The 23110-nt window shown below is 38.8% G+C and overlaps 1 protein-coding gene across 1 annotated transcript; it reads right to left on the bottom strand.

Annotated features, from left to right (window-relative positions):
- Positions 1-2: 2 nt before the first annotated feature.
- Positions 3-16231, bottom strand: abhd2b (abhydrolase domain containing 2, acylglycerol lipase b). The gene is made up of 11 exons (XM_074633829.1): positions 15904-16231; positions 15400-15472; positions 13375-13605; positions 11549-11724; positions 11051-11218; positions 9715-9898; positions 9533-9625; positions 8472-8573; positions 8290-8359; positions 6697-6781; positions 3-3082 (listed from the first exon to the last, which is right to left on the bottom strand). Exons 3-11 carry the CDS (start codon positions 13584-13586, stop codon positions 2898-2900), a joined length of 1275 nt encoding a protein of 424 aa, XP_074489930.1. The 5' UTR covers positions 13587-13605; positions 15400-15472; positions 15904-16231; the 3' UTR covers positions 3-2897.
- Between the last annotated feature and the right edge of the window lie 6879 nt (positions 16232-23110).

Raw genomic sequence — 23110 nt, forward strand, 5'->3', positions numbered from 1 at the left:
AATCTGTGTGAAAAATATTTATTAAAGGGTGAGTTCAAATATGACTAATCAGTCACGACTGTGCACCGCATCAGAACACATTAGATTATAAATGTTACACCCATAAGCTGATACATGGTGCCACACAGAACAATAGAAAGTAAAGTGCAAGCGTATCTCAAACAGTTAGAACATATTGCACATACAGACACAAAAGTGTCGCAGGTTATATTCAGTTTTAATAAGACTTGCATGAACGCGGGTGGAGGAAGTCCTCTGTATATATTTGCAGAGTCTGACAGGATGTTACTCACAGGAAACTGTGACTAACGTATCAAACATGCACACCAAAGGCCCAGAATAAACCACAGAAAACAAATCATTTCTTCACATAAAATCCACTCCCTATTTTGTCAATGTTTGAGATCTGTATATCATGGAAATATACTATATCATGAGATATAACAGAGGTAAGTTTTGTGTGATAGTTTTCATGCGTCTTCTGTGTTTTAATACAAACAAAAAAATAGTTTTTTTGTTTTGTTTTACATGGCAAACTCCACCCATCCAGTATGTAGCAATAAGCAGCTTAAAACAATCCCCAAATAACCTTGGTCACTTATGAAACATATTAATTAGCCCTTGTGCAAAGTAATGTCTAATATGAGACTTGTATTTGAGCCAAAGCCATGGAAACACATGTGGCCAAAAAAATGCAGCAGAATCATTAAAAAGTACAAAAGTTGAGCTAATTTTATTGAAAAGTGAAGAGTGCTTTGGTCCATTTGTTTGGTAAGTGCATAAAATGAGTCCACAATAGGATATCTTATTTAACACGCTTACGGTTTGTGTCCCATTTGCTCTCTCTTATCTCCTTTCTGTTCAAAGTGTTGGTCAACACAGTTTGACCTGGCTCTATTGTGATCAGTCAGTATCTTGCGTCCAAATTATAATATAATAAAGGACATATTCTGTTGACAGAATTAACAGCAGCATTTTAGGAAATGAACCCGTCTGACCATCCTCATGCTATTACAGCAGTTCATGGAATGGGACAAGCTTGACCTGGAGAAGTACAATGTTAACGCTAGTTTGTATTAAGTGTCCGTATTTCCAGTCAACAACACAGACAGGAGTGTTAGAAATAAATCATTAACAGTGCTAATGCCAGATTGGGAGCATTTATATTGCCTCCGCAACATGGCAACGGCTGAGCCGGCAGCTCGCAGCCAACGGTGATAACAGCGCTAACAAAGCTAACAGTGAAAACAACGGCATCACTGTTGACAGAGTGTCAACAGTGATAACCTGAGGGGGAACCAGAGGGTGGGCGTTACACTTTTCGACGACGGCGTTATCAGCTGTATGAGAGCAGTGCAGAGTGGCGGTTGTGAGCTAGCCAATGGGGCACGCTCACATGCACTATAAAGCATGCGCGGCCGGCCCGGTTATGTCAACAAAGCACAGAGGGAAAGTGACTTCATTCTCTGCTCAGGTAGACATAACTCCTCTATATTTTTACATAGACAATAGTTGTTTGCAGCTATATTAATTCTCTGGATTGTCTGTCTGCATTTTTATACCTCTCTAACTTTTAAAAAAACCTGCCACCCTGATTCCTTTATTGTGAAGGTCAGCAGCAACAATAACAGCTGATGGTCCACTGCACACAATCGAAATACAAAATGAAAAACTAGGGTCAAATTTATGCCTCAATATATATAAATAAACCAAACTGGTTGTTATTTAACACATTTGTCCTACAATAAAACAGCAAACTTCTCTTAAAGGTACAGTGAGTCGGACTTGGCAGCATCTAGTTTCAGTCGGTTGCAGATTGCAACCGACTGAAACTAGAGCCAGTGTTTGATTTGTCCGTTCTGGGCTACTGTAGAAACATGGCGGCCGGCTCCATGAAGATGGAACGCTCCGTAAGGTGACGAAAACACAACGATTCTTATTTTCAGGTGATTATACACAAAAAAAAAAACATACTTATTAATATTATATTCCATTTCTGCCCTTAGATCTCCCTAAACGTTACACACTGGTTCTTCAATGGAAAAAAAAAGGTCATATTATATCCATATTAAGGAAATTAAATTTACAGTTTGACTGAACACGACAGACGTTATGTTGAGCAACAGCTGGAAATCCCCACTGTAAACTATAAATCATGTCATACTGTTGCTAATCAGAGGTAGCTCAGTGATTCTTGAGAAACCAAATCTATGCAGATTTACATTTATATTAAGGCACTTACATATGAACTTAACAAGTTAAATTCTGAAAGACTTTTTAAATAGATAATAACATGCTTCGTGGGTCTTCAGGTATGTGTTAAAAGTATTTTATGGTTAAAGGTTTCAAGGCTTCACACTAGTGTCCTTCACACTAAGATGAATATCCAGTTTTTATAATGATTGAGTTGTCTAATTTTTTTGTAAACTGATTTATGAATATTTGAGTTTCTAGGAAAGTTTTCATGTAGAAAAACACACTTTTCTACATGCAGGTCAAAGGTCTGGTTGCAGTACGTCTCCCTCCCCACTAATTATATCACTCTGCTTTCCAGACTCAAGAAGAAGCAGCAGCTGCCAAAAACCAGCAGAGGGTGAACTCGTGTTACACTGGAGGTTAACTGGGAACAAGAGGAAGGACCGATTCACCATGGAGTCATGTTACATTTTCAGGTATCTTATGTGTTTCAGTTTACCCGCTTCAACTTAGCCTTTACTGATCCATTTCAGTGACTTCCTACATTTCCCAGAATTACTTCCTCAACTTTAAGTGCCATTAGTACTCAAGTAGAGCAAATACAGAGTGTGTATGTTTTGGTCTATTGTTTTGTCTCCAGACTTGTCTAGGTACAGCATGTTACCCACTGAGTGTCACCCCTGTGCTCTGCAGGCAGGAGTTCATGTCCTGGCGGCTGCTCCTCTGCACGCCGGCTGCTTCTTCTCCCAGTGGCAGATGGCGTTGGTGTACTCGACTATGACCTTGTCCATCCAGGTGAGGGGATGAGGGAACAGCACGGCTCCCTCGAAGAAGCCCAGGTGGCCTCCGTGTTGGGTCAGGGCGAATATCACATTCGGCATTTTTTCTACAGATAGAAGGAGAGGTAAGATACTCAGCAGTTAAAGTATGACACCTAGTTTAGTGCCAGCCCATTCATACTTCCAAACAGCTGTTTTAATCATAGACTAAATATAAGGAGACTATATACCAAGAGAGGGTGGAGCTAAGTACAACCAAAAGCTGAATAAGACATTTTTAGGCGCCTGAAAAGGTTTGAATTAACTTTCATGAACTGAAAACACACTGTGAAAGGGTTAAAGTTGTAAGACAAAAACACGGACAACTCTCAGACCGGACAACGCCGTTGTAGCGACCTGTGAATCACAAGGTAGCCACGCCCTAAAGCATCCCCTGCTTTATGGTCTGTTTGACTCTAAATGGGACCATAATTTACTAAATGAACATCATGCTGTATTGAAGAAGACTTGAAACTAGAGGTTGAGACCATAAACTCATGTTTACAATGTTTACTGAGGTAATAAATCAAGTGAGAAGTAGGCTCATTTTCTCATAGACTTCTATACAATCAGACTTCTTGTTGCAACCAGAGGAGTCGCCCCCTGCTGGCTGTTAGAAAGAATACAAGTTAAGGGCACTTCAGCATTGGCTTCACTTTCTGCCTGGTTGAAACATAGTGGAAGTATCTGTAACAGGAAAATAAGTTGGGGCTAGTTTGTACTAATCATCAGAGCCAAACATGATATTAGTTCATACGTGTAAAGTCTAAGTTCACCAACTAGATCCAACAAATCATATTCATCAAACTGTACAATATGACTCAGAGCTGAGGAAGCCTTAATAAAATGAATAAATTGTGACAATTAAGGAATTTTGGCAAAGATAAACTCAGATTTTATAGCATCTAACAGTTTACACCCTGCACAAGACTGTGAACTCGTGCAGAGATTGAATTTCAAAACATCAACAGGAAGGTGAAAGGATATTTTGGGATTAGGGGGACACTAGTTGGCACAGTCACAGGAATAGACAGTGCTGGTAAGGACTGTACAGCAGAAATATCTTGAGAGTAACTGCTGAGTTGTTTGAGAGGTTGCAACTTTTTTTGCGCTTCATTGTGTCACTTTATCTTTTCCCTGGTTAAGCGTTTCCAGTCATTTGGTAATTAAAGGCACTCTGATCTTGTCAATGTGAAGGTAAATAATTAAACTCTCCTGCTTTGTGGAGGTGACTGATGTTCGGTTTCCACACAGAAATACGCCGTCCTCCTTTCCCTTTCTGTTACTCTACACTACCTACACACTCTCTCCAACCTTAACACGTTTTTTACGGTGACATTTACGTTTTGGCTTTTGCATTCGCTTTGCGGCTTTAGCATTCGCTTTGCGGCTTTTGCATTCTCTTTGCGGCTTTTGCATTCTCTTTGCGGCTTTTGCATTCGCTTTGCGGCTTTTGCATTTGCGTTTTGCATTTGCGTTTTGGTTTTTGCATTCGCTTTGCGGCTTTTGCATTTGCGTTTTGGCTTTTGCATTTCCGTTTTGGCTTTTGCATTCTCTTTGCGGCTTTTGCATTCTCTTTGCGGCTTTTGCATTCGCTTTGCGGCTTTTGCATTTGCGTTGTGGCTTTTGCATTTGCGTTGTGGCTTTTGCATTCGCTTTGCCGCTTTAGCATTCGCTTTGCGGCTTTTGCATTCGCTTTGCGGCTTTTGCATTCGCTTTGCGGCTTTTGCATTCGCTTTGCGGCTTTTGCATTTGCGTTTTGGCTTTTGCATTCACTTTGCGGCTTTTGCATTTGCGTTTGGCTTTTGCATTCTCTTTGCGGCTTTTGCATTTGCGTTTTGGTTTTTGCATTTGCGTTTTGGCTTTTGCGTTTGCATTGTGGCTTTTTTATTAACATTGTGGATTTTGCATTCGCGTTGTGGCTTTTGTATTTGTTCGACCATTCTCAGTTGGACCTTGTACAACTAATAACAACTGTGTCGCAGCTAGAAATGAAGGGAAGCATGTAAAGAATAGTTGAGGACAAGTTTAGAATTTTACTTGTCAAGGTTTAAGTCATTACTCACACTGATTTACACATGTAGGGGCCAGTGCATGTGACCTAGCGAGGCAAGACAAGGCAACAGGCTTGGTCCACACACACACATGCACACACACACACACACTGCTCTCTCTCTATATATAATCCAACAGCCTAGTCGTATCACATGGCCCTGAAAAATTCAACAAGACTGTCTGGGCTGGGCGGTGTTGAGCAGATAGCTGCGACAAGACTTTATCAACACTTAAGACTCCGGCTCCAGTGTCCGGCTCCAGAGGAGAGGAAGGACAACGGGTGCATTCGCTCTCTACACTAGTCTCAGCTTGTGTCACAGCGAGGACAATGTTTTACTGTTGTAGTCGTTCATTCTCTAGGAAACACGCCAAACATTCAAAACAAAATATGAGCCGTCATAGCAACAGTTCACTCCTCCGCATTTTGCGGCATAATCAGATAAGTAGAGGAATGAGATCATACTGCATACTTCCCCTTTGACTGTTTACATAAGGTGTGAACATTACCGTTTTATTATTATATGCTGCCTTTATATGCCACCTATTTTCTGATTGGTCCACTAAGGCAGTGTTGAAAGTTGCAGCCTCTGTCTCTTAATCATGAGACTCTGATGAAGGCTTTTCTATCAAAACAGTTTTTTGTGTCCTAATGAAGAAGACTTTAACATAAAGATTAGCCAAATTATTTTTCGTGTCAGGTTTACTTTAAATCCATTTGAATAATATTGAATATTCCTTTTTCCCTTTGGGAACGAGTGAGAATTGTGCAAATGAACACTGACTGTTGTTGTTTTTTTTTTTATATATTATCCATCTATATCCCCTAAAGTACTTTTATGCAAAGGGACGGTTTCATAGCAACATTTTTATGGAAGGGTAGGAAACAGAGAATTAAAATTAAAATGTCTGAAGTTGCCAAAAGAAATGGATGGTCTATAGACCTAACAAATTTGCGAGCCTACTATCAGGCGGCACAAGTAAGAGCTGTGAGAGTATGGATGCAAGATAGAATGAAAACTAGGTGGCGAGAGATGGAACTAGATAGTGGAGATATTCCTCTTAACGCCCTATCCTTCTCTAAATATAAAAAATTTGATATGAAGAGACTAAAAAAACAGATGGGTGATCAATACCTTAAGAGTATGGAAAGAGAAATTAAATCCATTTGAATAAAACACATGGAGCCGCGGTATTAAGGTCCCGCCCACACACCCGCCCGAGCCAATCACGAGCCTCCTCTCTTGTACAATTCCCGAGCCTCCAGCTGCGTGACTACTTCACTCGATGCAGCTGTCAATCATGACGTCTCACTCCCTTTTTATAGCATCGAATAACTTATCGGAAAAATTAACCCTTGAACATACATCAGCGTGATAAGAACCCATCTTTGGGAAAAATGTATTTGACTTTTTAGTTCGGCCCATGTCCCATCCATTAACATGGAGGGGGCGGGATTTATGACCTATACTGCAGCCAGCCACCAGGGGGCGAACCAGATGTTTTGGCTTCACTTAGTCTACGGTATACATCATGACCAAAGTAATATGTTATACTAGCTAACAACACCATCACAAATACTTCTAATTATCTACCACTGATGAAAGAATCTCGTCTATTTAACACAAACCTGCGAGCGTGCGTGGAATATCCAGTAGTGACTGATGGACTAGTGGGTCGTCTGAGGAGTTTACCAGGAGGAGAGGCACCGTGACCTGGAGACAGAACAACAGTTTGTTTCTGAATGACTTTATGAGCAGCAGCAGCAGCAGCAGCAGTAGTAATAGTAGATGTTATAGTAGTGGGATAGTCAGTGTAGTACTGTAGGTGTAGAGGCAATAGCACTAGTTGTACCATTCACAATCGCTCAGTCATAAAAAGAACAGTTTGACCACTCTTGTTTCTGTGCTTTAAGTCTGGCGCTAGAGCTTGCAGGCAATTAGCTTAGCTTAGCATCAAGACTGAAGATGACAGTTTGTGGTTTTGGGGGGGTAGTGAGGTTGCTAGGCAACCAAGCAGCAAAGACACTGTGCAGGAATACTGGGCCACTGGATAAACGGTTTATTGTCAAGAAATAGTTAAACTACACCGTGCAACTTCCTCTAAAACCACAAACTGTCCCTTTTAAATTCCTTTTGTGTTACGGTTAAATAAACAAGATACAATGTGTTGTTAACTAAAGAGCATTAGAGGTGCTGGGATGTAGTTCTTTTGAGCTTTGGACGGAGCCAGGCTCGCTCTTTGCCCCTTTACTTCCAGTCTTTATGCTAAGCTAAGCTAAATCCCATTGTCTAACTCCATATTTAACTCAAAGACATAAGAGTGATGTCAAAATATTACTTTAACTACTTTAACTTTAACCATTGAGAATACATAGACCTGGTTAAGAGACAAGGTGTCAAAGCTGTACTAGTATATTCTAGTGATAGTAGTTGTAGAGGCAGTAGCAGGCAGTAACTGTATGGAATCATAGGAGTGACATAATAAAGAATAAATCTGTAAAAGAATATAAATGGTTTTTTTTTAAAAAACTAAAACATTTTTAGAATACAGAAATATATACAGAAATAAATTGACAACTAAATGTAAAAATAAATGAAAATGCCTATAATTATTCTTTCATGTTTTGTTATTTGTCTTTATAGTTCCGCATTTACTTATTCATTTATTTTTTTCTCTTTATATTTCCACATTTCTGTATTTCCTTATTTATTCTTTTAGTTATTTATCTTTTTAATTCCACATTTCCTTTTTTACTTGTTTATTCTTTTATTTATTTGTCTTTATATTTCCAATTTTTTTATTTACTTATGTATTCTTTTATTTATTCTTTTTTATATTTCCACACTTATTTTCTTATTCTTTTACAGATTTATTCTGTATTATGACACTCTTATGACTCCATACACTGTACCTGTAGCAGTCACAGAGTAATATAAAGCTTAGCACCATTAGTAGTCTCGAAAAGTAATAGAGGGGTGCTACTAGTGAAAGATGAAGTACCGTAGTAGTATCAACAGCAGTAAAAGCAGTAGATGTAGTGATAGTAGTACCAGTAGTTGCAGTAGAAGTAGAAGTATTAACAGTAAGACTAGTAATACAGTAGTAGATACAGTAGTTACTGAAGGCATAGTAGAGGTTAAAGCAGTAGTAGTAGTATTAATATAAGCAGTATATCAAAGTAAATCTATCAAGCTTCCTGTACAAACATCTACACACTCACTTTGTGCATGTAGTGCGCGCAGCTCTCCTTCTCGTAGTACTCCTTCAACGAGCTGTAGCCGTGAAACTTCCTGAAGTACAAATCGTGTGATAACATAAGTGACAGAGATAAGAGCTTCTAGAGTTTGTGGTGGCCATTAGCAGCTGAATCAAAATATATAAATCCACATAAACTCCACCCACCTCATGATGCTGTCGTCGATCTGATTCAGAGACGTTGCTGCGTACAGTCGGTTGATGTCTGCGTCACATATGTTGGTGGAGTTCAGGCTAAGCAGACTGCTCCTGTTGAACAACACAACAAAGGTATTCAGACAAATCAGGGCAGAAAGCTAAATCTCTGTTTGGCTGGTAAGCCTGTCTAACAATGTCAGAGGCTTCAGCCAGTCATAGCTGAAGGAATTAACACTATTAGCCTAATTTTTCAGCATCTGGCTGACGTCTAGGACTGATTTCTTGTTTATATTTGACCTCCTATGGATGTTTATCTTGGTGTGTTTTCACCAACTTTCTTGCTGCAGAAATCCACTGCAACAAATTCATGTGTTGTAGAGCAGTTCTCAACCTTTTTGAGTCAAAACCCCCCAGAATAATCAGGCGGGTGTTCGCGACCCCTACGCCCGGAGTAAACAGCTGTTTCTACGCACCTCCCCCGGCTGATTTTGAGGGATTATTGTGACTGTTCTGATTAATAAATGTAGGCTAAATAAGTAATGCTTTGTTTGTGATGACATTTTTGTTTAGTTTTAACAGCTAACACTGAGGCGTTGTCCATTGTGCTCCAGGCACTGTGAATTTTTGATGCGTTTTTTGTGACTTTTTCTCTCCCCCTGACCTGGGGGAAATCCCCCATCAGAAAATCATGTGCATGCACATTTTGACTCTCACAAACACACTCAATAAAATCTATTCTAATGCAAATTATATCACTGCTACAGGCAATGTAATGTAAAAAAACATCCCCCAGTCTAATATATGTTATTTTATTTTTTTTTACACAACCATCCGGTGATCCCTGTAAATTATCTTGTGACTTCGATGGGGGTCCCGACCTCCAGGTTGAGAAGTACAGTTGTAGAGAAATAACTCAATACAGCTGAGAGAAAGCAAGGTCCAAACTTTATCTTGTTGCTCTCTGACATACACACCAGAATAAAGCAATGCTGCAATTTATGTATGATAAAATTGAAGGGATTAACAGTAACACATCTGTAACTGTAGAAACTGTTGTTGTGTTTCTCCACCTGTGTTGCAAGATGAGCTTCTTCATGTTGTCCGCCAACACAAAGTTGTAGAGCCTCCGGCACTGATCCCACTGAAGGAATGTTTCCTGAGCCCTACGCAAACAAAAATGTATGCATACAGTCAGGTAGGAGAAACAACCCAGTGCATTTTTTAGTCATATCCAGTCCTTCATTGTACTAACCTGAGGGCGCTGTAACCCTGACAGACGGTGACACAGCAGAGCACTCGGTCCTGGTTGGATGGGTTCTCACCCAGGAACTTACAGACGATGTTTCCCCCCAGACTGAAGCCCACGACCACCAGCATCGTCTGAGGAAAAGCTTGTTTGATGTGGCTCACCATGGCCGCATACTCCCAGGTACAACCTGAATGAAAGAGAGACACTTTTACAACTGTGTAGTAGTGATAAATACTTAAAGGGCGGGTCCATCGATATGCCTCCTCGCCGGCGATTGCATATGTTTTCGGGTTGTCCGTCCGATCAATTCTCGTGAACGCGATATCTCAACAACGCCAGGAGGGAATTTCTTCAAATTTAGCACAAACGTTCACTTGGACCCAAGGATGAACTGTTTAGAATTTGGAGGTCATAGGTCAAAGGTCAAGGTCAGTGTGACCTCATGTCCAACCCATTCCCGTGAATGCGATATCTCGCCTTGAGACAATTTCTTCAAATTTGGCAGAAACATCCACTTGGATTCAAAGATGAACTGATTAGAATTTAGTGGTCAAAGGTCCCTGTGAGCTCACAAAACACATTTGTGGGCCATAACTCAAGAATCCACATGCCAATTATGACAATTCCACAGAAATGTCTGATAGGATAAAATGATGAAGTGATGACATTTTGGACAGACATGGATGTCAACTACAACTTGACTGGTTGGCGGAAGCGAACGACCGTGAGGCGGTAATTCTAGTTTTATTTGTATTTATTTTTTTAGGTTTTATATCATTCTGTAGCTTTCCAGTGTTAAGTGTTAAGTGTTCCTTATGTATTCAAATCCGAACTGAAGCCGTTATATCGCTCTCTTCAGTGCCACCAGACTACATTCACAAAAACAGTAATTTTACCTTGCAGAACGCGGGAGTATACGTACAACACCACTTCAAAAATATGAACTAAGCCTTTCAGTTCTTTCCAAACTTACAGCTAACTTTGACTTATTCATAACCTTATTGATTAGCTTACTGTGGTAACCTACATCACTGCTTTTTGCTAACGGCTGAGTTTCCATGTGAAAAAAACGGAACAGAACTCAGATGGAATCTCCCTTTAAGTTTTACATTCGATAAAAAGTTTCTGAAATACAGTTTTTATTTCTCATTGTGTTTCTGTTTTGCAACTTTGACTGAAACCTGTTTTGTTTCATTTTGCTTCCCCTAATTTTACAGTAGTTCTCCTAAATTTAGTGAACCAACATCAAATACGCAATAATAAGTAAACTTCCCCATTATGGTTTGAACTGTAACATGTGATCAAACCTGTAATCATAAGTCTACCATGTGATGTTTACCGTAGGTGAACATGCGGGGCGAGGTGAGCTCCATGTTGGGGAGGGCTCCCAGGTGGTTGAGGACGGCGCAGCGGTAACCCTGCCGCTGGGAGTGATCCACAAAGGTCCGAATGTAGTTCTTCTCGCTATGGTTACCGATCCCAGGGCAGATTACCATGGTAATGTCATCTGACATACACACACACAAACAAGAGGGAACACAGACAAAGTGGAGTCATGTGTGGGCGTAAAAGTGGATGCTATGTGTGTATGTGTGTGTGTTGATTTAATTGGCTGCTGAGATGCATGGCATTTTCGCTCTTGGGATTTCATTAGTGGACCTGCTCGTACATACTGTACTGTTGTATGAGCTGCTCGATCCAATCAAAGCACATAAAAGACAGGACAATTATACAATAATCAGTGTTATCTTCATCAAATAAGACGTTCTGAAAGACAGAAGACCAGTAGTTTAAATCCTAAACATGCAGTAAATCCAAACCAGCATTTGCCACTGACCTCCTGTGCTGTGGTCTCCACGTGCTTCAAACAGGTCAAAGCTCGCCGTGGCCCCGTCCTGCATTGGGAGGAACTTGCGGACACCGCAGGGCGTTGGTGTGTTGACACGTCCCATCTTGCCGTACAGGGCCGTCTGGAGATGTCCGCTTTTACCCCACAACAAGGGAGGAATGTATCTGAAGGGAAGGACGAGCCCCATATTACATATCACAGCTGTAAACTCCACCCTGAAGATGTTTCAGCACAGATTATCACGCTACAGACGGGCACACATACCACTCCAACTATAGGAGGAGGCAGACAAATCTACAGGCACCGCCAGTCATTTAACTGTCCAGCCCAGCCAGATCAGTTGGATTAAAACTCTGAGCTAGAGAAGATTGCTTATTAGTGCTTGACATTTTCATACCACCAAATCATGTAACTCTAGACACTTTATTCCCATGTACTGTAAATGTGTTAGAAATAACTGGGTCTTAAGCGGGTCTTTGAAATGAGTCCCAAGTTCACAGGATGTACTGTATGAGCAAGTCAACATACAGCTCATCCATATGCAAGCAGCAAACCTCTGAGATCCACAATAGATCCGTTTTTGTCTTTTTTAGGATGGTACAGGGGGTCTTTAGGGGGAGATAGCAGGTCAGCAGTAGATGTCACATAGAAGTGGTGTACATCATCTGGAAGCTGGGAACCGGAAGATTAATTTGAGATGCAGCTGAGCACCGTGTGTCAAATTGTTCTAGTCATAAATCAGAAATAAACATGAATTAATTAATTAAAATAAATTGTAAAAGTATATAAGGGTTTAGAACATTATGATAGAAGTACATGATGGCCATCCCCATGCTCTATTATGTCTCATAAGTTGTTGCAACAATTCTTGGGTTAATACCATTTGTTACACAGATTTAATGCTAAATTTAACTATTTTTTACCGCTCAAGAATTGATAAGAATTATCAATAATCCCTCCAGAATACCACATGAAGACACCAAGACCTTGAGGAACACCATATAAAAAAGCCATGCTGTGATTTGGAATCAAAAACTTTTGACATTTGGAGTTTTCTGCAAGAATTGTATTTTTCGGTGATCACATGGCGAGCGCTTTCTGTTGTGTAAACTTCTCAGAAACCCCCTTATAGTCATCTAACTAGGAAAGACATCCATCCTCTGAATGCTCTATGTCTCTAGTTTGTGGCTGTAAAGTTTCATGAGGCTGTGGTTATCTTAGAGGTCACCAATGGGTCATTTTATACAGTGAGATCAAGTTTTTAAAAAAATGGTCTCACTACAATGAAATGTCTCCTATGGGGACTAACATCATCACACATGAATACAGTTGGGCTCATTGGATCCACAAGAGTCTCAACTTTACAGTGATACCCAATTTATGTAATTACAAGACTGTTTAGGGACCCCAGTGTGCAGAAATATTTAGGGGGTTAAACACATTAATGAGTAGGAAAAAAATCCAAGTCGAGTCACAAGTCCAAGGTCATGTCGTTACCAGACTGTTCTAGCTGTTCTATTATTTGCCTTTACGAGAGTTAGTCATTTCATCCACATTATTGATTATTATTTATCGAACATCTCACTGTACAAATATTTTGTAAAAGCACCAATAGTCAACCCTACGACCCCAGAGAGTCTCCAGGTCAAGTCTGAGTCATTAATGTCAGTGGTTGTAAGATAGAAGTCTACTTGTAGGTATGTGACGCGTATTCTCAGGTGATCGAGACTCAAATCAGTCATCCAATGTCCCAGTGCAAGGTGCAACTTAAGTCTTTAAAACTGTGACTACAGTATATAATAATTAACACTCACTCTTTGGTCAGCAACGGGCAGGTTTTGAACAGGTAGCGGCTGAGCGGCGTGTCCTGGTAGATGGTCTCCGGTGGCGATGTGGTGCTCTTCAGGTTCAGACAGCGGACGATGATGTAGAGGACAGTGGCCACCGCCGCCAACTTCACGCCATCAAACATGGCCGGCAGCTCCCGGCCAAAGGTGTTTACGTCCCCGTCCTCGAGGGTGGCCATTGTGGACTCAGGAGAGGACCTAGATACGCACAGCATGTTAGGAAAGCATCCAACTTACATGACTTATTAAGAGTTTACAGGACAGTAGTTTGACTCTGTTAGAATTATTTAATTTGCTGAGATTGAAAAATTAATAATACAAATAAAGGTTTAGAAATTCCTGAGCATGTGTGCTGTAGTTACTCTCTTTAGGGAGCTGCTATCCCTGAACAAATATCTGTACTCTGGTCTCAGTGGGGAAGTTTTTTCTTGTATAAATATTGGCTCTTGACACAAGATATCAGGTACTGGTAGAGGTGGAAGAACTACTCAGATCATGTATTTAAATAAAAGTAGCAATTCTACAGTGTAGAAATACTCTGTTATAAGTGCAAGTCATGCATTCAAATTTTTCCTTGAGTAAAAGTGCATAAGTACTGGCATTAAAATGTACTTAAAACTACCAAAAGTAAAGTATTCATAATGCAGATTTCAGAATATATTATATTATTGGATTATAATTAGTGATGCATTCCTGTCCACTTCACTTTAATATTGCAGCTGGTAAATGTGGGGCTAATTTTAACAGTTAATCGATTAGTTGTCAACTATTAAATTATTTGTCAGCTATTTTGACAATCGATTAATCGCTTTGAGTAATTCTTTAAGAAACAAAAGTCTATTTTCTCTGATTCCAGCTTCTTAAATATGAATATTTTTCTGGTTTCTTTACTCCTCTATGACAGTAAACTGAATATCTTCGAGTTGTGGACAAAACAAGACATTTGAGGACGTCATCTTGGACTGTTTGACATTTTTCAACATTTTGTGACATTTTATAGATCAAACAACTAATCGAGAAAATAATCGACAGATTAATGGACAATGAAAATAATCGCAGCCCTAAACTACTTCATATAATTCATCTGCTGGGTAGTTTTCCCTCCATGGATCAATAGATTTATCATAATCTATAATATGACGTCATATTTTAGTTGTTGAATAGCCTATATTTTGTATTATTAATCTGAATCTACAAAGTAGCTAAAGGTATCAAATAAAAGTGGAGTAAAAAGTGCAATATTTGCCTCTGAATTGTACTGGAGTATATAAAGTAGCAGAAAGTGGAATATACTCATGTAAAGTGCAAGTACCTCAAAATTGCACTTAAGCACAGTGATTGAGTTAATGTACTTTCCACCACTGCGTATATATAGGATGCTTTAATTCAAAAGTACTGATGCCAATATTGACCATTAGAAACTCGTATTGATAAATTTGTTACACAGATTTGGTGCTAAAACTAACCATTTTTTACCACTTGAGAATTGATCAAAATGATCAATAATCCCTCCAAAATACCACATTAAGACACCAAGACCTCAAGGAACACCACAGAAAAAAGTCATGCTGTGATTTGGGATAAAAAACTTTTGACATTTGGAGATTTTCTGAAAGACGAGTGTTTCTGTTGTGTAAACTTCTCAGAAACCCCCTTATTGTCAATCTAGCTAGGAAAGCCATCCATCCTCTGAATGCTCTAGGTCTCTAGTCTGATCCATCCATCCTCTGAATGCTCTAGGTCTCTAGTCTGATCCATCCATCCTCTGAATGCTCTAGGTCTCTAGTCTGATCCATCCATCCTCTGAATGCTCTAGTGCTTTAGTTTGTGGTTGTAAAGTTTCATGAGGCGGTGATTATCCTAGAGGTCACCACAGGTCATTTTATACAGTGAAGTTCAAGTTTAAAAAAAATGGTCTCACTACAATAATTTATTAATTATTAATTAATTATATTATTAACCAGCAGAGATGCTCTCTATTGATTTACCCACCTAGTTGTGTGACTTTGAAGGAAATACAGTTGGTTGGTCCCTCCTTTCTGTGTGATGATGCTCACACTCAGAGCTGGAAAACAAACAGTTAATCCTACTTGTTAAAAAACTTTCTGAAACTTTCTAGTTTCAGTGCCTCAGGAAAAAACAAACACACCAAAAACAGCTTATTATTTGCTGATGTGAACAGCAAATAATAAGCTGGTTTTGTTGCATTTATAATGCATGAATGACAAAACCGGAATTTAACAAAACAAGTAGAATAGGATGTAACAGAATAGAACAAACAGACCGTTTTTGCAGCTTAAATAAGACCCACAGCAACAACAAGTGTCTTTTGCTTTAAGTTTTCTTTCACTCTTTTTGTCATTCAGGTAAAACTGTCTCTGAAAAGGGTCAAAGTGAAGCTAAAGAAGGCTTAAACAAACTCAAACACTACATGGACTTCACTTAAAGTACATAGTATTGTTCTTAAAAGTATACAGATAATATTTCCGGTCTTACCATCGCTGTTTTGTGTAGTTTAGTCCTGGTTCTGGTCTGATCCACCCGGAGTTCAGCTGCGTCCCTGAACACACCGTCTGTTTACAGCATAGACCAGCAGGACGCGTTCAGGTACTCTTAGAGAAGCTCCGATTTCTAAATATAAAAACAGCCAACCTTAAAAATAACTCATTTTAGCGTATTCTTTACATGATATTAGCAGTTTAATGTGCGTCACCTATACAATAAATCAGCTATCATAGTTTATGTGTGAATTAAATCCCTGCTTTCTGAGTCATGAGCTACTTGAGCTTCCGCATTCGTTGAGTGTATTTTTGAAATCCGACAGCACTTTAGGGCAGCATGACAAACAGTGGTGTAGCTTACTTCCTCTTTAACAGACTAATTTACAGTAACTACATGCTGTGGTTCAGTTCAGTCACTGGGGCTGATCCATGTCCTCCTGTTGTATAGACATTTTACACGCAAATGTCACACAAATAACATGTAGATAGGAAACAATGACATCATTTCACACACTTAAAGTCAACATATAACTGATTAAATTCACATAAACTTACCACCAGATACTAGTTCTTAAACAAATAGTTACTGTAAGAGAGATTAACAAAAAATAACAGATTACTTTTTTGGTTATTGTATATATTTTTTTTAAACAATATTTTATTGAATTTTACATATAAACATATATACATATATACACATACAGACAGACTAACAATATTAATAATTAAATTGTATATTGAAATGTTTAGTCAGAATTTCAAAAGAAAGAGAGACATGACATTTCATGTATTTCACTTATTTAACAAAGAAAACAAAGAAAATAAAAGATAAGACAAAATAAATAAATACCTAAAAAAAAAGAAGAAGAAAAACAACATTAAAAAAAATGTTGTAGACATTTTACAATGACACGCAAATGTCACACAAATAGCATGTAGGTAGGAAACAATGACATCATTTCACACACTTAAAGTCAACATATGGGGTATATAACTGATTAAGTTCACATTAACTTACTACCAGATACTAGTTCTTACACAAATAGTTACTGTAAGAGAGATTAACAACAATAACAGATTATTTTAATTGTTTATCGTCTGTTTAAAACAGTGTGTTATTCTTATTAACTGGAATTAGGGCAGTAATTAATGTCACTTCAGTTTCCAGTGATAAAGTCAGACCCTCTGTCATTGAGTATTTTAACTACTGGAGGAAACAATGACATCATTTCACACACTTAAAGTCAACATATGGGGTATATAACTGTTCAAGTTCACATAAACTTACTATCAGATACTAGTTATTACACAAATAGTTACTGTAAGAGAGATTAACAACAATAACAGATTTCTTTGGTTATTGTATGTTTTTTTTATTTTTTGTTTTTAAACAATATTTGTATTGAATTTTACATATAAACATATATACACATACAGACAGACTAACAATATTAATAATTGAATTATACAATGAAATGTTTAGTCAGAATTTCAAAGAAAGACAGACATGACATTTCATGTATTTCACATATCTAACAAAGAAAACAAAGAAAATAAAAGATAAGACAAAATAAATAATTACCTAAAAGAAGAAGAAGAAGAAGAACAACAACAAAAAACACAAAACAACACAACAATTGGTTATTGTATGTTTAAAGCAGTTTTTAATTCTTATTAACTGTAATTAGGGCAGTAATTAATGTCACTTCAGTTCCCAGTGATAAAGTCAGACCATCTGTCATTGAGTATTTTAACCAATGGAGGGCGCCATCCACTAATGGTACCCCACATACAGTGTGATGAGTAGTATCCATAGTGACCTAATCAAGCTTTAAATGTATTTTCTTGACTGATAGTTGTGTAGGATCATTCTAAAATTAATTATAGGTTTATTATGATGTGTTTATGACATAGCGATACTGTATTTATGAGAAAGTATGACATTATAAGTAAACATTTTTACAGACCCATCTCATTGTTTCATAGCATTTTACCCTACAATTACCAAACCACTATTATAATATTTTTAATTTAGTGGGAAGAGTACTCTGATAACATAGTCTGCAATGAATACTATAATAACAGGGTCCGTCGTTAGTACTTTGATAACATGGTCTGTCATGAATACTTTGATTACATGGTCTGTATTGAGAAATTTGACAATATGACAATTTATTAATATGATCTGTTATGAGCACAATATGGAGTGTAATGAGTACCTGGATCAGTAGACAAGAGAGTACAAATGTACATTTAGCAAAACAACACACTGTACTAAAGATGGAGGCTTGATTATTATTGTTTTATCTTATTTTCATGGTCTGTACTGTACCAAAAAATTAAATAAAGAGTACATTTAAAAAATAATAATTTAATTAGAATGTGTGATAAATCACACAATTAAACAACAGTGTCGATAATGAAGTGGATTAGATGATGGAGTGTGTGAGTGGCTTGTGTTGCTGTAGCTTTGTAGTTAAAATACCTATTTTGTTTAAAATATTTATTTATTTTTTACTTTATTTCATTTTAGAAATACAGCCACATGTATTTAAAAGAAATCAAGCATTCATTTTAAGTGAAGTTGATGCTTACTCAGAGGAACAAATGCACAATTAAATGAAGAACATTTGATTTATTTATTTTTAGGGCTGTCAATTGATTCAAATATTTAATCGTGATTAATCGCATGATTGTCCATAGTTCATTGTGATTAATCGCAAATTAATCGCACATTTTTTTGTCTGTTCAAAATGTACCTTAAAGGGAGATTTGTCTAGTATTTGATTCTCTTATCAACATGGGAGTGGGCAAATATACTCCTTTATGCAAATGTATGTATATATTTATTATTGGAAGTCAATTAACAACACAAAACAATGACAAATATTGTCCAGAAACCCTCAAAGGTACTGCATTTAGCATAAAAATGTGCTCAAATCATAACATGGCAAACTGCAGCCCAACAGGCCCAACAAATTTGCTTTAACAAATTGGTATTGCGTTAACTTTGACAGCACTAATTTTAATTTTTTTTATTAGATCATATTGGCATCCAATCAATCCAGTATTCCCTCTGAACATACACCGTATAGTGTCATTAATCCATAATAAACAAAACAGGCTACACTGTCTACAGTTTATGTTGTAGCAACCATTTGCTTTGGCACAATCAGTCGTGAGCAAAAACAGCTGTGTGAGCTATGAACGTCACAATGAGGCTTCAGTTGAACTGTAACTGTAGCGCTTCTTCCGAAGAAATAAGGCCACAGGAATGTACTCTCCCCTCCTCGATCATGTTCACTTCTTTATCTATGACGGTGTTTATAATGAACGAATCCTCGCTCGTGTTTCCAGATTGGAAGGCAGAAGTGAAAGAGAGCTCGATCTCGTTTCTGTGTCGGAGACAGAAGTGAAAAATTCACAGTTACAGATTTATGAATCATATGACACGTTTCTCGAGTAGCACTCTCCTTTAGGTAAACCACATTTTCACAAGGTTTGAGTGTGCAGGATTATGCTGAGGATTAGGATCAAACAGGCTTCTGTCACATTGAAGCTCCATCTAACCATCATTAGCTTCATCCTCTGGCTCAGATTTAGTGAAGGTCAGTCATGAGAAGAAGCTTTGTCTGATAGAAGAAGAGGAATGCTGCCGTTGTGGCGTCTCACCACATTTGACGGCTGCGTCCCGTCAACCAGCCCACAGTGCACATGACTGTTCTTATGGTTTCATGACTGTACGGATAAAGCAATTTTCTGCCTGTTGAGGCTCAGAGTTTAGGGATTTTGCTGACACTCACACTTCTGAGGCAACCAAGAGGGGTTTAAGTGTCTTTGCTGAAGCACACTTCAGCATGATGGAAGCTTTGGCATTTTAGGTGATGCTTTAACTACATGAAAGGAAAATCTCTCGTATCCCTGCATGTTCCAGTACACATCGACTTTCCACATTTTCTAAAGCATTATCAGACATTTATGAGGCTGATGCTGGTTGTCACCTGATGTTTTTATGACGATCTCAAGCTTGAGTTTGGTCATGTCAGATGTCTCTGGGACAGGAGGAGCCTCCGTCTGGGATGCTCGGAGGTGTATAAAGACATCCTACATACATACAGAGATATGGTTTTAATTCAAAATAGACTGCACAGAGATTAAAGGACAAGTCTACACATTGCATCTAATGCTTGTTTCATTGAGTTTTTTTAAAATAAAAAAAATGACAGGCAATGAGGAGACAGGGCCAAATGAATCTGCTGATAAATGATCTGTTGACACCCTCTTTCTCCCACTCTCTCTCCATGCATTATCTAGTTTGATTTAGTCATTTAATTGACCACACATGTATTTAGGAATAGGCACCATTTAAAGGTGCAGTATGTAGGATTTGGCGGCATCTAGCGGTGTGGTGGCAGATTGCAACCAACTGAGTACCCCTCCGTTCACTCCTCCCTTTCCAAGACTGCGGTAACGTGAGCCACTGAGTGCAAAACCATGGTAAAACGTCATTCACCTCGCTCAGAGGTCATCCTTACTAATAATAACACTACTTTCGGAGCAACATAAGACGGCAGTTGGCGGTACCACGGTTTTACACTCTGCAGCTCACGTTACCGCAGTTTCACAAGCGTGTCGGAGAACTACGGTGGCCTTCAGGTGACGTAAAAACGTGAACGTCTCTCTCTAGGGCCAGTGTTTGGTTTGTCCGTTCTGGGCTACTGTAGAAACATGGCGGAGCAACATGGCGGACTCCGTGAAGATAACCCGCTCCCTATGTATAGATATGAAGGGCTCATTTTAAGCTAACGAAAACACAACGATTCTTAGTTTCAGGTGATTATACACTAATGAAAACATACTTGTGAATATTCTATTCTATTTCTGTTAATAGATCCCCCAAAATGCTACGCACTGTTCCTTTAAACACATCATAAATGTAAATATTAACAGTCTTAAAAGTAGATTGTAATTCGAGGCCCCTCTATGAGACGGAGGCCTCAAGATTAGGTAATAATGCAGGTGTCATTTTTTTTTTCTGTCACATGCATAAATCAAATTTGACCTCTGACCCCATCCTAAGCATTTAGGAGCAGTGGGTTGCTATAAAGCTTCCGGGGAGCAACTTGGGGTTCATTGTTCCGCTCAAGGACACTTTGACATGCAAACAGTAGGAGTCGGGGATCAAACTGCCAACCTTGTGATTAAAGGACGACCCACTCCACCCTCTGAACCACAGCCGCCCCCTTTAAGGCCCTCAGCATTCACTTCATTGTGCTTAAGTGGTGCATACAGTATTATCAAAAAAATGAATCCAATTTAACGGCCTTCTTGTCCCCTGATGGCCTGGGGCCCCGGGGGGCAGCTGCCTGCTTTACCATGTTGGTAATCCAGCCTCAGAGAGGGAGATGGGGAACGACATGCAACAAAAGTCCCCAGCTGGCCTCGAACTGCAGATGAAGCAGGAGAAAACTGTTTTTGATGCATATCATTTAGTTACAGCATACAGTGAATGGATTATATAACATTCCTCCCTGCAGAACAGAAAACATAGTGCAGGTTGATTTGCAGAAAACAGCATTTCATGCCATTCAAATGAGTATAAACCTGCTAAAATTAGACCTTCCACTTTTATTACTCATTTTCCATATTATGTGCATAAATAGAAGAAGCTTTTACTGTGATGATACTTCCGCTTTAAATTCCCCAGCATGTCCTCAGTTTGCCTGGATAGGAAATACCTCAAATAACCTTCTGCATTTGCATTCGCTTGGCGTTTATAGGACAGACGGAAAAAAACACTTTCCACAAAGAGAAATATGCACTTATTTATTATTATTTGACATTTCTATGTTCCTCATCTCATCAAGTAGGAGTCCTTCAGTTCCGGTCTTACAGTATATTCACCCTCTGTTTGACCTACTGCTCATCAAACTAATGAGTGGGAATATAAGAGGAGCTCGGTATCGCTCCATAAAGCTCGAGATTTAGCTTTGATGTGAAGAGGTCATCTGGGGGAAGGACTTTTCTTTTTTTCTTTTTTTGGTCCAGCATGTGAGAAGAAGGGCTATAGGTTTCACACTGCATAGTTTCAAGATCTGCATTTGATCTAAACATGCATGAAAACGGAGAGACGAACGAAGCATGGAGATTCGATGAGAGCACGCCATCAAAGCACAGCAGCCTTTTCTTCTGGATTTGAGCTAGTCGCCAAGCGTGAGACCACTTTAAGCTGCATTTAAATCGCTTTGGCTTGTTACTAGGCTACAGAAGGGTACATTTTACCCTGCCAATCAAAGTGTGTAGAGTTCACCTGAGAATATTGTTGCTGCTCCTGTTAAATCACAGGGAAAGAAATGTAAAGATGAGAGGCAAAAAGACATTTCCCAGGCTATTCATTAAGCAGGTGTCATATCCTCTAAAGTTGACAAACACGTGACTGTTATATTTAGCCTGTTTATGTCTCCTAAATTTGGAGCAGATGAAAAAATGACAGCTAAATCCTATTCATCCATGCAAGAGGAATGAGGTGAAAGACTGAAAGGGTCTGACATCCATCTCACGCCCATTAAAAACAATTTTTCACCTCACGCCCACTCCCTCCGAGAGCACAAAAATCCAACTCTGACCCACTGCTGGATCTCGGCTCGAGAAACGCCCACAGATGAACCTTTTCCACAATAAAACTCTGGCCTTAATCTGCATTTCAGAGGAGGATTTCATGCATGGCGCCATCATGGGAATTTTCCCAGAACTATTTAAGAATAGGCCAACAACACAAGAAGACATTACGGGTTAAAGATGCATTGACGTAACCAGATTCTGGCCTTTGTGATTAAATTGAGCAGAGTAAACACATACAGAACCAGCTGCAGCAAAAAGTGTGTCCATAAATTCACACACCTTGAGCACATATTTAAGTGTGAGGACTTTTTCATTTGATAGTGATACTGAAAGGGCTTCCATGACCTCATGGCCCAGGGACAGTTTGTCCCAGATGGTAATCCAGCCTTGTGTGAAATGAGGAACTCACTCATGTTCTCAGATGGTTAGCGTTTTAAAAAAATCACAGAAGTCACAAGTGGTTTTCAAACACTTCATGTGAAGTGAACAGTTTCAAAATAGACATTTCATGTGTGCTCTTTGTAAGGGACATCAAATATTATATGAATTCATCACATGTGAAACACCACTTCACAAAAACA

The sequence above is a fragment of the Sebastes fasciatus genome, chromosome 4 (genome assembly GCF_043250625.1).
Source record: "Sebastes fasciatus isolate fSebFas1 chromosome 4, fSebFas1.pri, whole genome shotgun sequence".
Lineage (NCBI taxonomy): Eukaryota > Metazoa > Chordata > Actinopteri > Perciformes > Sebastidae > Sebastes > Sebastes fasciatus.